The sequence below is a fragment of the Euwallacea similis genome, chromosome 6, assembly GCF_039881205.1.
Source record: "Euwallacea similis isolate ESF13 chromosome 6, ESF131.1, whole genome shotgun sequence".
Classification (NCBI taxonomy): domain Eukaryota; kingdom Metazoa; phylum Arthropoda; class Insecta; order Coleoptera; family Curculionidae; genus Euwallacea; species Euwallacea similis.
The window spans coordinates 1,092,425-1,105,656 of NC_089614.1; the positions used below are offsets into that span (position 1 = coordinate 1,092,425).

General features: G+C 32.1%; 5 protein-coding genes across 7 annotated transcripts in view; 3 read left to right on the plus strand and 2 right to left on the minus strand.

Moving 5' to 3' along the window:
- The window catches only part of Tps1 (Trehalose-6-phosphate synthase 1), a 182,488-nt gene that overhangs the window by 123,379 nt on the left and 45,877 nt on the right, over positions 1–13,232 (minus strand). The window lies entirely within an intron of this gene.
- LOC136409408 (zinc finger protein 260-like) lies at positions 71–2,029 on the plus strand. Its single transcript, XM_066390885.1, has 3 exons — positions 71–260; positions 342–1,218; positions 1,270–2,029. Exons 1-3 carry the CDS (start codon positions 135–137, stop codon positions 1,683–1,685), a joined length of 1,419 nt encoding a protein of 472 aa, XP_066246982.1. The 5' UTR covers positions 71–134; the 3' UTR covers positions 1,686–2,029.
- LOC136409414 (tRNA pseudouridine(38/39) synthase) lies at positions 2,838–5,997 on the plus strand. The gene is made up of 9 exons (XM_066390893.1): positions 2,838–3,077; positions 4,400–4,518; positions 4,571–4,772; positions 4,832–5,044; positions 5,095–5,242; positions 5,293–5,443; positions 5,505–5,648; positions 5,706–5,845; positions 5,904–5,997. Exons 1-9 carry the CDS (start codon positions 2,994–2,996, stop codon positions 5,984–5,986), a joined length of 1,284 nt encoding a protein of 427 aa, XP_066246990.1. The 5' UTR covers positions 2,838–2,993; the 3' UTR covers positions 5,987–5,997.
- LOC136409399 (ATP-dependent DNA helicase DDX11) overlaps positions 5,891–13,232 on the minus strand; it is a 156,975-nt gene continuing 149,633 nt past the window's right edge. For both annotated transcript variants that reach the window (XM_066390868.1, XM_066390867.1), the window contains exons 2-14: positions 9,309–9,489; positions 9,058–9,249; positions 8,624–8,878; positions 8,405–8,571; positions 8,094–8,341; positions 7,776–8,042; positions 7,597–7,724; positions 7,224–7,538; positions 6,968–7,168; positions 6,679–6,916; positions 6,495–6,625; positions 6,211–6,426; positions 5,891–6,031 (exon numbers count right to left, since the gene is read on the minus strand). In XM_066390868.1, coding sequence (XP_066246965.1) covers positions 6,002–6,031; positions 6,211–6,426; positions 6,495–6,625; positions 6,679–6,916; positions 6,968–7,168; positions 7,224–7,538; positions 7,597–7,724; positions 7,776–8,042; positions 8,094–8,341; positions 8,405–8,571; positions 8,624–8,878; positions 9,058–9,249; positions 9,309–9,455 — 2,535 coding nt within the window. In that variant the 5' untranslated portion in view covers positions 9,456–9,489 and the 3' untranslated portion in view covers positions 5,891–6,001. The remainder of the gene's footprint in view (positions 6,032–6,210; positions 6,427–6,494; positions 6,626–6,678; positions 6,917–6,967; positions 7,169–7,223; positions 7,539–7,596; positions 7,725–7,775; positions 8,043–8,093; positions 8,342–8,404; positions 8,572–8,623; positions 8,879–9,057; positions 9,250–9,308; positions 9,490–13,232) is intronic.
- Positions 9,809–13,182, plus strand: LOC136409469 (uncharacterized). 2 transcript variants are annotated; one of them, XM_066390968.1, is made up of 12 exons: positions 9,812–10,117; positions 10,172–10,507; positions 10,689–10,810; positions 10,879–10,943; positions 10,996–11,395; positions 11,453–11,684; positions 11,739–11,827; positions 11,901–12,097; positions 12,151–12,304; positions 12,534–12,637; positions 12,690–12,845; positions 12,898–13,182. In XM_066390968.1, the coding sequence occupies exons 1-12, from the start codon at positions 9,989–9,991 to the stop codon at positions 12,969–12,971; spliced, it is 2,058 nt and encodes a 685-aa protein (XP_066247065.1). In that variant the 5' UTR covers positions 9,812–9,988; the 3' UTR covers positions 12,972–13,182. The 2 variants fall into 2 exon arrangements, with proteins under 2 accessions (XP_066247066.1, XP_066247065.1); XM_066390969.1 differs by lacking the exons at positions 12,690–12,845; positions 12,898–13,182 and having other exon boundaries at positions 9,809–10,117; positions 12,503–12,585.

Here is a 13,232-nt window from a genome sequence, read left to right on the forward strand (position 1 = left end):
GAATGGTGCAGTGATTTTAACGTCATTGTGACATATAACCTCAAAATTCTTATAAATAAACAAACCAGTTTTGAAATTGTATATAAATTTGTAAATTATTTTTAAGCAAAATAACCAATTAAAAACAACAAATAATGACTGAAATGAGTGAAGTAGCTCATATAGAAATGTGCAGACTATGTTTAAACCTTTCAACTCTAAACGTAAATGTATTTAGTAACGATTTGGTTCAGATGATTGAGGACCTCACTGGTGTGAAGGTATGTAATAAAGCAACAATAAATGTATTATGCATTCAAAATATGTGTCCAAATTACTAGAAAGAAGACCTTACTTTATAGATCACTCCGGACGATAACTTACCACACATCTCTTGTCTCAAATGCATCAGGCAAGTCAAATTAGCTCATCTAATAAGGCGTCGCATTATTCAGTCTCAGACTACTTTAAGCAACATCAACAGTAGCTCATTTGAAAATAAGAATACACATGTACAGGCACCAATAATTAAAGCTTCATTCATTGGACTCGAAAGATTTCTTAATAAGTCTTTAAAAGGAAAAAGTTTTGATGATTGGAGTCAGGTAAATAAGGGGGAAATAAGTGATAATAGCATTCCTGAGGGTGCCAATAGCATTTTTACGTCAGCATTCACTGAAGAACAAAACCGAAAAATCCAAAAATTAAAACTCTCTTTAGCCAACAAATATTTAACCAAATTAAACCCACTCAAAGCAGCATTAACTCAGATTAACAGAAATGAAGTCGCACATGAAAGTGAAAGTAGTAACATTGTCAAGCTAGTGCAGAAAATTACAAATGAGAAAAATGTTAAACCACTTTCAAAATCAATTTTGGAATGCTCCATGTGTCAGATCAAATTTCCAAACAAACTAAAATATAACAGACACATGAATAGGCACAAGAATAGAGTATGTCCCATTTGCAACAAAACAATTAGAAGCGAATATTTGAAAAAACATATAAGCTTGCATAATGCATTGCCTGCTGTATGTGAAATATGTGGTGTTACACGCAAGAATCAAAACAGTCTGAGAATGCACATATTTTATTATCATAAGCAAGGGTTGACGGCTTGCAAGGATTGTGGAAAAACATTCAGGACAAAGACAAAGTTATTGTATCATCAAAGGAAGGTTCATACCAAGGAGAGGGATTTTAAATGTGAGATCTGTGGGAAAGGTTTCTTTGCCAAAAGTGAATACTGTTTTTGCATTTTTATATGACTTTACAATAGGCTAATTTCAGCATACCTCACCAAGCATATAAGTATGAGACACATGAAAGAGCGGCCGGAAATTTGTGAATATTGTGGCAAAGATTTTTCAAGTAAACATGCTCTTCGTACACACATTCGACAACACACCAACGAAACTCCCTACCATTGCAATTTTTGCGGAGAGGGCTTCAGGCAGAGGGTGTCTCTGAAAGGGCATCTAAAAAGTCGGCATAAAATTGAGGAGAAGAATACAGAATTCTGTGAAATTTGCGGAAAAGGATTTGCCACTGATGTGGCTTTGGAAATCCACATGCGGTTGCATTTTGAGATTAAATGTCCTCTGTGTTCAGACAGTTTTGCTGACCAGTCGTATTTGGATTTGCATATTGGTACTAATCATGTGGAGGAAGGTTTGTCAAGTAGTGTAAATGATGTTAATTGCTAAAGATGGTTCTGGTACGTTTAATTTCTATAAAGTAGGTGTACAATACATAAAAAATTAAACCATTTTTGAGATTTTTAAAATACCTAAAAACAAATACAAAAACTCACTGTATTATTCCTATTCTTATGTATTTCTACTTACCTGTTAACAAATGGAAATGCAACCACATAGAAACCGAGCTAAAAAACCAAAATCATTTATAATAAGCTTTGCTTTGCTTGTCACAAAGCCCAACCTAAGTAAGTAACATTTACTAAAACACAACATGTTATTCCTAAAGATAATTGCATATTTTAGGACTTGCTACAAGTGGTCTGGAATCAATTGATTTATTTACGTTAATTTCAATAGTGCCAAACTAACATGTGCAAAGTTTCATATTTTTAATTTTATTATAATGATATTAAATCATGGTTGGGAAGAATCACGAGATTAAAATCTTTACAAGTGAAATCTTACAGAATGTTAATTTGAAAATTTTCCGCTCCTATTATCTCAAAACGGGCGAGATTTTTAAAAAATTGCCGGAACACGTCGATTTTGTTATCGAGGGGGAGAATTTTTATGTAGAATTCACAGCTCCTCTTTTAACTCACGCAGAGTCACCCTCTCAAATGTTTTAAATGGTAAAGGGAGTTAAGCGATACATCATTTTAAAGGGATCATTTTGAATTTTTTTGTTAGTTAGCAACTAATTCTAAACAGTATCCAGTGTCCACTGTAGCACGTATAAAAGAAAGGAACGAAACAAACGGATTGAACTGGTTACTTAACTGAATGACGAAGGACAAGGATTTCCTGGTACAACTGCACTGTAAATTTATAAGTACACACGTGATATTTAAGAAAGATAAATTTCTTATTTATCGCGTATAAGGGCGCTGTGAAAAAAGTTAATTAGTGGTACAGATTAAATTACAATTCATTTCTATTCTGTTACCTGTGTCGTTTCCGTTTGTGGTATCGAATTAATTACAAATGATATAAGGTGCTCATTATATTTCTCCATAAGCGCAGTACAGCATAATGGGAAAAAAGGCGTTGTTGCCATTTTGCTTCACAGCTTGGAAACGAAGAAGCTCGAATTTTTAACAACCTAACCTAAAATAAATTTCAAAACTTCCAGGACTTTAAGGACTTTTGTAAATAAGAACTTTACGTTTTTATTTTAATTAATTTTCAATTATAATTATTATTGTAATATTTCTTACCATAAATAGTATAATCAATAAACAATTAGAGTGCATATTGATACATTAAATGAGCCATTACTTGACCCCTTTATAACTGAAAAATAGCATCAATATAATGGATTCAAAGATACATGCAGTAAAAATTATAAAACCTAATAAACTTAGTTCTGCGGAAGAACTGGCTGATTTCTCTAAGGAAGTAAGTGTTTTATAAATGAACTAATTTTCTTACACTTTTATTATTATTATTATGCAAAAAGTACAGATATTTTAAGTGTTTCACTTGATTGTGTCCACACACAACCTTCCTGTTTATTTACAGTACTGTTCTAAATTGTCTGTTAATTTTTTAACTAATGATTTTTTCAAAATTCCAAAAAAGGCCTTAAATAAGACAAAAAGGACTATCTTTTGACAATGTTTTTGCATAAAAATTATTTACCATGTCGCTATTGGGCCAAAAGGGCCATTTTTTTTTATGGCACCATGGTTCAAGTGACACCTCATTTGAAAGATATTTTAAAACAGTGTACAAAAATAAAGTTTTTTTTTAAATTGACCAATTAGTTTTTTACAAAAAATATTTCTCAAAAATAAAATTTGAAGAAAAATTGTTTACCTTATTAAATTAGATGTTTAAAATATCCCACATTTTGATCCTAATAAAAATGTAGCCTATCAGAAAATTCCTCTCACATTTGTAAATGTCTTTTGGTCAATTGATCTACAAACTTCTTACACACTGATAATTCAAGCAGATCAGCAAAGAATGTTTGGTATTGGTACAAAATTGAAATCTGTCTATCTGCTTATCAATAAATAAGTTTTTTGTCTAATTGTATTTACTGAACAGAAGTTTTGATAAATGTATAGAATAACAATTTTTTTTTTAAATTTTATTTTTGAATAATAAATTGTTTTTCTAAAAAACTAATCAGCCAATATCAAAAAAACTTCATTTTTATACATAGTTTTAAAATATCTTTCAAATAAGGTGCCACTCCACCCATGGTGCCATTAAAAAAAATAGCCCTTTTGGCCTAACAACATGGTAAAAAAATTTTATGCAAAAACATTGTCAAAAGATAGTTCTTTTTATCTTATTTAAGGCCTCTTTTGGAATTTTGAAAACAATCATACTTTAAAAAGTTAACAGAGGGGGGGGGGGGGACAATTTAGAACATTGCTATATATTGTTTCGACAGCCGCCTTAGAGCAATCCTAAAAACTAAATCTGCAGAAATTAACCAAGCCCAAGAGGCTCACCAAATCCTACAGTTCCCCAAAATTATAAATGATATGTTAGTAGATAATGCTTCCTTAATAGGCAGACCAAAACTCCAAAAAGACATAGATTTTTTATTCCACTGTTTGATACAGCTTGATGATCTCTTGTCAAAAATATACGAATTTACCACTTTATTTGATTTTCATCTACAATTCACCTAATGATGTTCTTGTGCACATTAAAATAAACAAATTAGAATATTATTTTCACACATGTTTCGATATTGTTTTTAGGAACTTATAGCTAAAATCCAATCACTGGAGGCCCACAATACTCAATTGCAGAATATTATTAACAAATCTCCAAATAAAGCATCATTGAACTCCATATCAAATAACTTCGACTTTTTAAAGTAAGTTTTAAAGGAATTAATTAAACCATTGACAACTTTCCAATAATTTTAGATGTGGATTCAGGCACATCCTTTTACATGTGTTTTATTTAGGTTGGGATTATCAAGGGTTTGCAGTTCAGGAGGACACCACAAATACTATAGAATACCATTTATTCCAAGCTTTAATGAAAACTTGTTTAATAAAAAATCGAGAATCTGCAAATTATCATAGATGTGGTAGGACTGATAAGGGAGTTAGTTCCTTTGGACAAGTAAAAATAATTAAAATTTAAAAAACTAAACTTTTACTTAAAGAGAATTTCAAGTATAGGTAATATCAATTGACGTAAGAAGCAAACTTTCTAGTGACACTGAACAGGATTTGGATAATGAAATAGACTACTGTAAAGTCCTAAACAGGGTATTACCTTCAAATATACAGTGTGTAGCTTGGGCTCCAAGTCAGAGCGATTTTAGTGCCCGATTTAACTGCATTTCTCGTACTTATAAATATTATTTCCCCAAAGGGAATCTTAATATTCATGTAAGTTATGGTTAAAAAATACTTCAAATCTTTTAATTATTAATCTACAGAAAATGAGGGAAGCTTCAAAATATCTCATAGGCAGTCATGACTTTAGGAATTTTGCAAAAATGGATGTAGGCAATGGAGTGGTTCAGTTTGTCAGGAGTATTTTAGAATTTCAAATTCAACCATGGAATTTAAACAAAGATGTAAAAGGTGAACTCTTACAAGTCTTTCACACATTGTATAAAGTTTAATCTTTGTAGATGAATTTTCATTGTATGTAGCAATTATTAAAGGAAACGCCTTTCTTTGGCACCAAATCCGCTATATCATGGGCGTTTTGTTCTTAATTGGTGCAAACAAAGAAGAACCTTCTTTGGTATTGAGGTTATTGAACGTGGAAGAAAATCCTAGGTATTTTTTAAAATCTCTAATCTTGAGTGCTTAGAAATTGTTTCAAAACTGCCAATTTTAGGAAACCAGAATATAATATGGCTAACGAAATTCCATTGAATTTATTTCTTTGTGAGTATGATGAAGTGACTTGGAGAGTGAGTCAGGAAAGTCTCAGAGTGGTGATACAGAAATTACAACAAATCTGGTATTTCACAACAGTGAAGTATGTTGATTGATTACTAATTATTTAAAAAAAAACATGTGATAAATGATGTTTTAGGAGTTCGATGATCAGGGATACAATTAATAATTTACTGGGAAAATTAGAAAACCCCACAGACATAACTTGTTTAAGTGAGTGTCTCATTGGTGGGGTTAAATCTAAAAAATACGTCCCGGTGATGATGAGAAAAACATGCGGTAAGAAAAAGATTTCTTATTGACTTAACAATTTATTGAAAATAACATTACTTTTCAGAGAGTTTGGAAGATAAAATACAACATTATTCAAAACGAAAACGTATAGAAATTGTAGTAAAGTCTAGTGAGACTAATAAATAACTAAATATATTGAGATCATTTGTTGTTGTTTTTCTCCTCAAAGAACTGAAAAGAAAAACAAATACCATTAGAGTCTTGAAAGAAATCGTATGGTTAGAAAATAGCTTCACATAAAAATTAGAAATCAATCCTAGATAAATGTAATTGTTCCCAGCCTAATTAATCTGTCTTAAAATCATCTGCAAAAGTCTAAGCGAACTTCTATAGTAGTTCAATAAACTCACCTTAGCAATAAGACCGAATGTTTTTTCACCTCCTGCCACTTTCAGAGATCGTTTAATCCAATCAGGCATAGCATTTTGAGTATTTGACCGTGAATATCTCTCGTCCAGCAAAAGAACCGTGGCATAGTCGTTTCTATGCCTCACTGCTCTACCTATGCATTGATTTACGGCTTTCATGCACAAGTTTTCATAGAATTGCTGCCCAGCTCCTTGACCCTAAATTTAGTTAAATATTTCCATTCAAACTGTGAATTAAGTTGACATTCTGGGGAATATTTTAATACCTCCTTTTTATCCAAAAACGACATTTTTTCTTTAAGGTCTGCCGCCGCTATATTGGCGTAAGGCAAACCAACTACTATAATGCACCGACCTAAATCATCACTGAAGTTAAGACCTTCGCTCAATTTGCCGCCTGAAATTTCATGTTTAACTTGATTCTATTTAGAAAGGATTTTTTATGCATACCCACAACACTGAACATGATAGCACCATCCCTTGATTTTTTAATGGTGGCTGCATATTTTTCCAGTACTTCATCAACCTCACCGGACTTCTGAGGTTCTCGAAACATCACCCTTCCGAAATCAACTTTTCCTACTTGTTCATATACCCAATTTTCGTAATTATAAGAGGGAAAAAACACTACAATCCCGCCTTTTACCAGCTGGCAAGTGCGCTGCAAGATGGCAATCAGAGAGGATCCCTTAAAGAAGATTTTTAAATATCATCACTTTTCATCTATTAGTCATCCCACCATAGAAAACCTATTAGTAAAATTGAACAATAACTTTTCAGATTTCAGCCCCTTAGTCATGACAATTGGTAGAATATTCTCTTGGGGAATTATGTGATCACATGAAAACTCTATAATCCTGTTTTCGCAGGCTCCTGCTCCGATAAAAAGCCTGTCACGAAATTCCGCATAAGGTTTCATCGTACCTCCAGCTACTATAACCTTCAAATGATCTTAATCATAACAACTAACACAAAAGAGGTCTTGTAATATATACAGATCTAGCTTCGTTAATTATATCCGAGAAATGAGATGCAGGATTTAGTAGCAAAAATTGCAATTTGCAGCCCTGCTTCTCAGGGCTTTTGGTTACTAATATCCGACCATCTTCGTAGCTGTAAGTCAAACATTCTAAGAATGAAATAACTGCCAGCATTGGATTGTTAGGCATAGGGAATTTTGGATTCTCCAAGGGTTTTGTTGCTGCTGGTTTTTTGACCCCAATAGAGCTTAAAAAATCTTTGACTCCCTTTTTAGACGTCTCTTTGGCAGTTTCTTCTAGAAGTGGAAATTTAATTGAGTATGATCTCACCTGAAACGCCGTTATTATTAGGTTATTATATGTTAAAACTACTGATATTTAAACTTACTTTTTGTGCCAACTTTGACGACTTACAGAATTTAATTATATTAAAGAAATTATACTGATCTATCCCAGTTGACAACATAAAGCTTTGTAAAGCCAAAATTTCAGTAACTTCCTCTTTAAAGTCCTGCTCTGCAATTATTTACATCAAACAATCTTTACAACAAAGTCCTTCAAACGTACCAAACAAGGCAAGCAGCTTATTCACCACAAACACCAACTGATTTAAACCTCTCAAAGTAATTGCTGAAAACATTGTGTTGTATCTCTTTTTGTAGCATTTTAGGGCTTGCAAGGAGTAATATAACTGAGGGTAACTAAGCTCTGAACTATGCATTTGAACGAGCGATTCGAGGATATTGTGGGCCTCATCAATAACAACCACATTACCTTTGAGTCTTATGCCACTGGCTTCTCTGGTAGATTTATGCAATATTGTGTTATATGGTACTAGAAAATATTTTGAGATAGTATCTTAAAAATTTCCAAAAATAGAAATACCTAAAATGATTTCTGCATCCTCTGCAGCTTTCCTACTAGTGTAATAAGGGCAAGCATTAATTTCTCTTCCAACCTGAACTAAATCTTCAATGTCATGAATCTGATTTAAAGCAAAATCACGCAAATATTCTATATTTGACTGTTTATAATAAGGACACATACACTCTGAAGTTTTTTGCTTTTTAATTACTTTACCATCAGAATCAGTCTTCACTTGATTTTTCTTTTTTTTCTGCAGATCTAGGCATCTGTAGATGAGTGAGTAATAAGTAATCAATTTGCTGGACAAGTTTATATATATATAAACTCACTTTTCATTTATTAAAGTAACATTATTGAGTTTTCTAACATTGGGATTAATACAGTAATTTTGCCTGGAAGCTAATGAAATAACTCGCACATTTTCCCCAAAAGGGGACTTCTTAATTTCACCCACTAATTGGGATAGTTGGGAATGTGTCCTACTTGCTATTATAATCTAAAATTCCCTTTAAGGATGTTTATTCTTTTAGTAAGAACTAGTTTTATACCTGTGTAGGGTGGTATGATGTATTAAAGTCTTCATTCTCTTCATCATCACTGTGTTCTGTTTCATTACTTAAGACCTCATCTAAGAGCAACTCCTCATCTTCAATTTTAGATATATCTTCTGGGTCTAAGTTTTCCACTGGCGAAGGTGTGTTGGATTTATGTAATTTTTTAAAATTCTTGAATTTAATTTTCTCCTTTTGACTTTTAATTTTTTCAATTTTGTCCTCATACTCTAATAACTTTTTTTCCTCTATCTGAATTAATTAAGATTAAGCTGATTCCTGTTGCAACCCATAAGGAAATAGTCTTGGAATAGTTAAAGAACCTTACGAGGTAACTGCATTTCTCATTTTAAGTACAAAGCTTTAATGTACTTTACTTAAAAAGATTCTCAAACCATTCTGGAATGGTTTCTTAATGGGTTAAAACAAACCTTTAATTGATTTAGTTTCTGAGTAATTTTAATTCCTTTGGATTGTGCAGAGAACCAATCAGACTCTTGATTCGCATATGTTTGCTTTTCATTTTCAAGCAATGTTATTTTATCAGTAAAATCCTGTTTTGTTTGCTGGTTGTGGTCTTTCAGCCATTTTATTGCACCACAGACAATACTTAAGGATTTTCCCTATTGCAAATGAGAACTGTCTTTAAAATAATCAATTGAAACGGTGATTTCTGACTTACTGTGCCGGTAGGGCTCTCGAAGATTCCCAGCATACCATCCCTGAGACCTGCATACAGAGTTCTCATAAAATCTTGTTGGATGTCGTATGGTTTGAAAGGAAATGGAAATTCCATCTGATTATTTAAATCCTCTTTCCTTAATTCCATGTCTTTTATGCAAAAATTTGTAAATTTGTATATTCTGTTTGATTTTGTTGCTGACCCTTAACCTCTTTTTTTTAAACTTCACTTTTGCCGCCAGATTTATTACACTGTTGCCATTTGTCCACCCGTAAGGACAATTAAAGGAACCTGAATGTTCTTTTTCTTTTATTAATCAAGACATTAACGTATGATTAAATATGTTCAAAAGTGTAATATAACGAGTTGGTATTGATTTATCCCCGATTTTGGCAAGAAAATACAGTGAGTAATTTGATCCTGATGAGTTTCAATGTATTTTATTTTATACTATCTACTTTAATCAAATATTCCGGAATAGAACAACGCATGTTGAGTCGAAAACTTGACAACATAACTACTGTCAACTTCACCTTTTGTTCTTTAGGAGTTTCTTTTGTTTTGAAAGTTATGAATGTTTGTAAAATGAATCACATTTTTTAATAATAATTACCGTAATTTCTCTTTTATTTTAAATCAAATTACGTTACCCACATTACAAATTTACAGTTCTACCGATCATGACAAAAAGAACCTGCAACTACAACTTCGCAAACGGTAAAAAACCAAAATTAGAAGACGAGGATGCCTGGCCAGAGGACGATTTGGATCCTGCAGCTTTAGAAAAATGCTTCGAATTAGCTTCCCAAGTAAGTATTTAGCTTCCACATCACAACAGCCTCAGTTATTTATATATTCTTAAGGTAGAAGTTGGTTCCTCTCAGTTAAACAACCTCAGCATTTTGCCTGATTATAATGTATTTAGGAACCCTTCAGGGTTCAGTACTTCTACCCAAGTTCAATCTACTATTGCCACCACAAGTAAAAGTTATTCAGTGCATGAACTTGAAGTTGAGATTAAGAAACTTCAAGATAAGAACATTGAAAAAGATGGAGAAATATCAATTTTAAGGAGCAAAATTAAGGAGAGCACAAAGATGGTTCAAGTTGAGCAACAAAAGGTTACCAGTGAGTGGAGAAATAAATTTATTCTGTCTCAGAAGGATTTGAAATCAGTGCAGAGCAAGTTAGAGTTCAAGGTACCTAATAATGTTTTTGGTTTAACGCTTTTAGATCAAATCTATGATCACTCCATAATCAGTCTGCAACATCAGAAATTAAAATTCGTTGCCCAATAGCAGAATGTTGAAAACAATATATACATATACTTATAAATGTTTTTCAACTTAAAATTTTAGTTATGGAATTTGAAATTTTCAGGATCTAGAAATAGCTAACTTGAAACAGCAGTTAGCTGATTTAAGAAGGATAAATCAGGAAACTTGGAGTAACACTCAAATTGTCATTCCTTCTAAAACTGTTGTAAAGGTAAACCATGAAAGGTACCTATTATGTTTATGATTTTTATGTCAAATAATTTTAAAAATAAGAACTAAATTAATGTTATTAGGTTCCCCCCAAGAACCCCATTAACATCAAAAAACTACACTTCTACAGAAGTTATTTTAGAAAAATGTAAGTTTCCCAATAATTATCAGCAATTGCAATTTGCCATTGATTCTTCTAGATTACCCCTTAAAATCTCTGTCTCCAAACCTATTAACAGACATACAGCCTGAAAGCCACATCATTATAAACACATCATTTAAAACATCCAGAAACAGTGGTCCATATTTGCAAAACCAACATACAGGCAATGAGACTAGTTTCAGCCATAAATGCCCTCAATTAGGGGACAAGAAAGTTGGTTTAGATGACATTTATTGTGACTTCATTAAAATGATAAGCAGTGATACTGATGAATTGAACAGGCATTCACAGGAAGCTGTACATAAAACAGTCAGTGTTTTGTTGATTTTACTTGAGGATTTAAATAGTTATTTGGTTGAATTGAGTGGCTATTTGAGGACTGAGGATATTCAACAAGCAGATATGAGTTATTTGTTGTGTGGGTCAAAAAATGCCAGGTGACTGAGTGAATTTATTCACTTACAAGCAGAAAAGCTTATTTTTGTGTTTTTAAGATCAAAAAGGGCTCAACTAGGTATACAGGCCAGCATAGTTCTTCATATAGCATCAAAGCTTTTGTTGCACAATACAGAAATTGCAGATTTCATATGCAGGGGTGGGTGCTTAAAACTTCTGGCAGCATGTAAAGAATATGCAAAACTGATTCCTCATAGAAATGGAGCAGTTCAAGGGGATTTTTATTTACTGAGGCTGTTGCTGAGGATTGTCAACAACATTGGGAAATATGTAAATAAAGTTTTCAAAGCATAACACATCTTAAGGTGTTCAATTTTATTCCAGAGACTTACGGATCAAACTGAGGCATTTCTTGTATCAAGTATAGGGTTTTTAAAGGCCACGGCAATGCTGGAACATACTAATAATAATGTGTAAGTAAATTTGTTTGCCATAGCCAATTTTATTTTTTCATTATTTCTATTTTATCAAAACTTTGGGTTTTAGAATTTACAGAGACCTGTTTTGTAAAATATTCAAGGAAATAGTATTGAGCAGGCCCGGGCCGGACGTGATTAAAGAAATAACATTTTTGTTAAATACTTGTTCAGGTTATGATTTTTTTATTCAATTTTTGTTCGCAAAAAACGACTCAAATGAGTTAATCAAGTCAGGCCCAAGAGGTGTATTGTATATTAGTCAAGGTAAGACTATCTTTTTGCTAGTAAAACATTCATCTATGTATTATGGTTTTTAGATGTTTGTTGTTTTTGCCTTTTGGCCATTTTGTTGAAAAACTATTTGTTAGGTGTGGATAAGTGGCCTCTGGAGGTTAGTTATAATATGTTATGTTTTATTGATAATACATATAAAACATCACACTGGATACATCATGAAGGAGGGGACAATATGTAAGGATTTTAAGAGTAACTTTCAATTATATGTTTAAGGCTGGAATAAAATATGCATACTGACAGAATTTTAGAAATGGCCAAATTTATCTTGACTTTAATACAAATTTTACCTATTCCCTTAATTTTAGCAGTATGTGTAATTAGATAACAATTTTATTAAATGAATTCCAACCAATGATTACTTGTTCCCTGTAGGAATATTTCAGGAATTTATGTACCATTTTAGCTGTGTTTGTCTCTCCCAGCTTTATAAAATAGAAATAGAATTTGTCTTCAGAGGACTGAATTATTTTATTGAAAGTTGCAATATGGATGCAACTCCAAAAGCATGTAAGACAAATTGATATGATAAATTGTGGAATATTTAAAGGATTTCTTTTAGTGATTAGAGATGCGTGGTCCGGTTTCCTAAATCACGAAATTACGCAAAAAGTTCTTAGTCAGATGAATTTCAATAATTTTGAACTTATTGAGAAATATGTGGTAGTTTTTAGTCAGTATAAAGCTGTAGAAAAGCAGCTCAAAGATCAAGGGATTGGTAATTTTTTTCTTTTGTTTTGAGGCTTTTTTATTATATTTTCAATTTTTAGCAAGCATATCTTGGATCACTGTTATTGAAGAACTACCAAGCATATCACATACGAATTTTAACAATGATTTTTGATTTCAGTGAAGTTAGCATTTTATCTTCTTTTCAAATTATACTTATTCATGCTGTAAAATCGAAAATTAAAATATCTTTCCAAATGTAAGAGGACAACATAATATTGAGCCAATTGACATACACATACATACATACACACTCTCATTCACAGTTGAGAACACCTCTGACGTATTTAAAACTTTGTTTTAATTACAATTGAACACATAATAAACTATAACATATTTACAATCATTGTTTTTTTTAATGTATAAGGCTATTTTG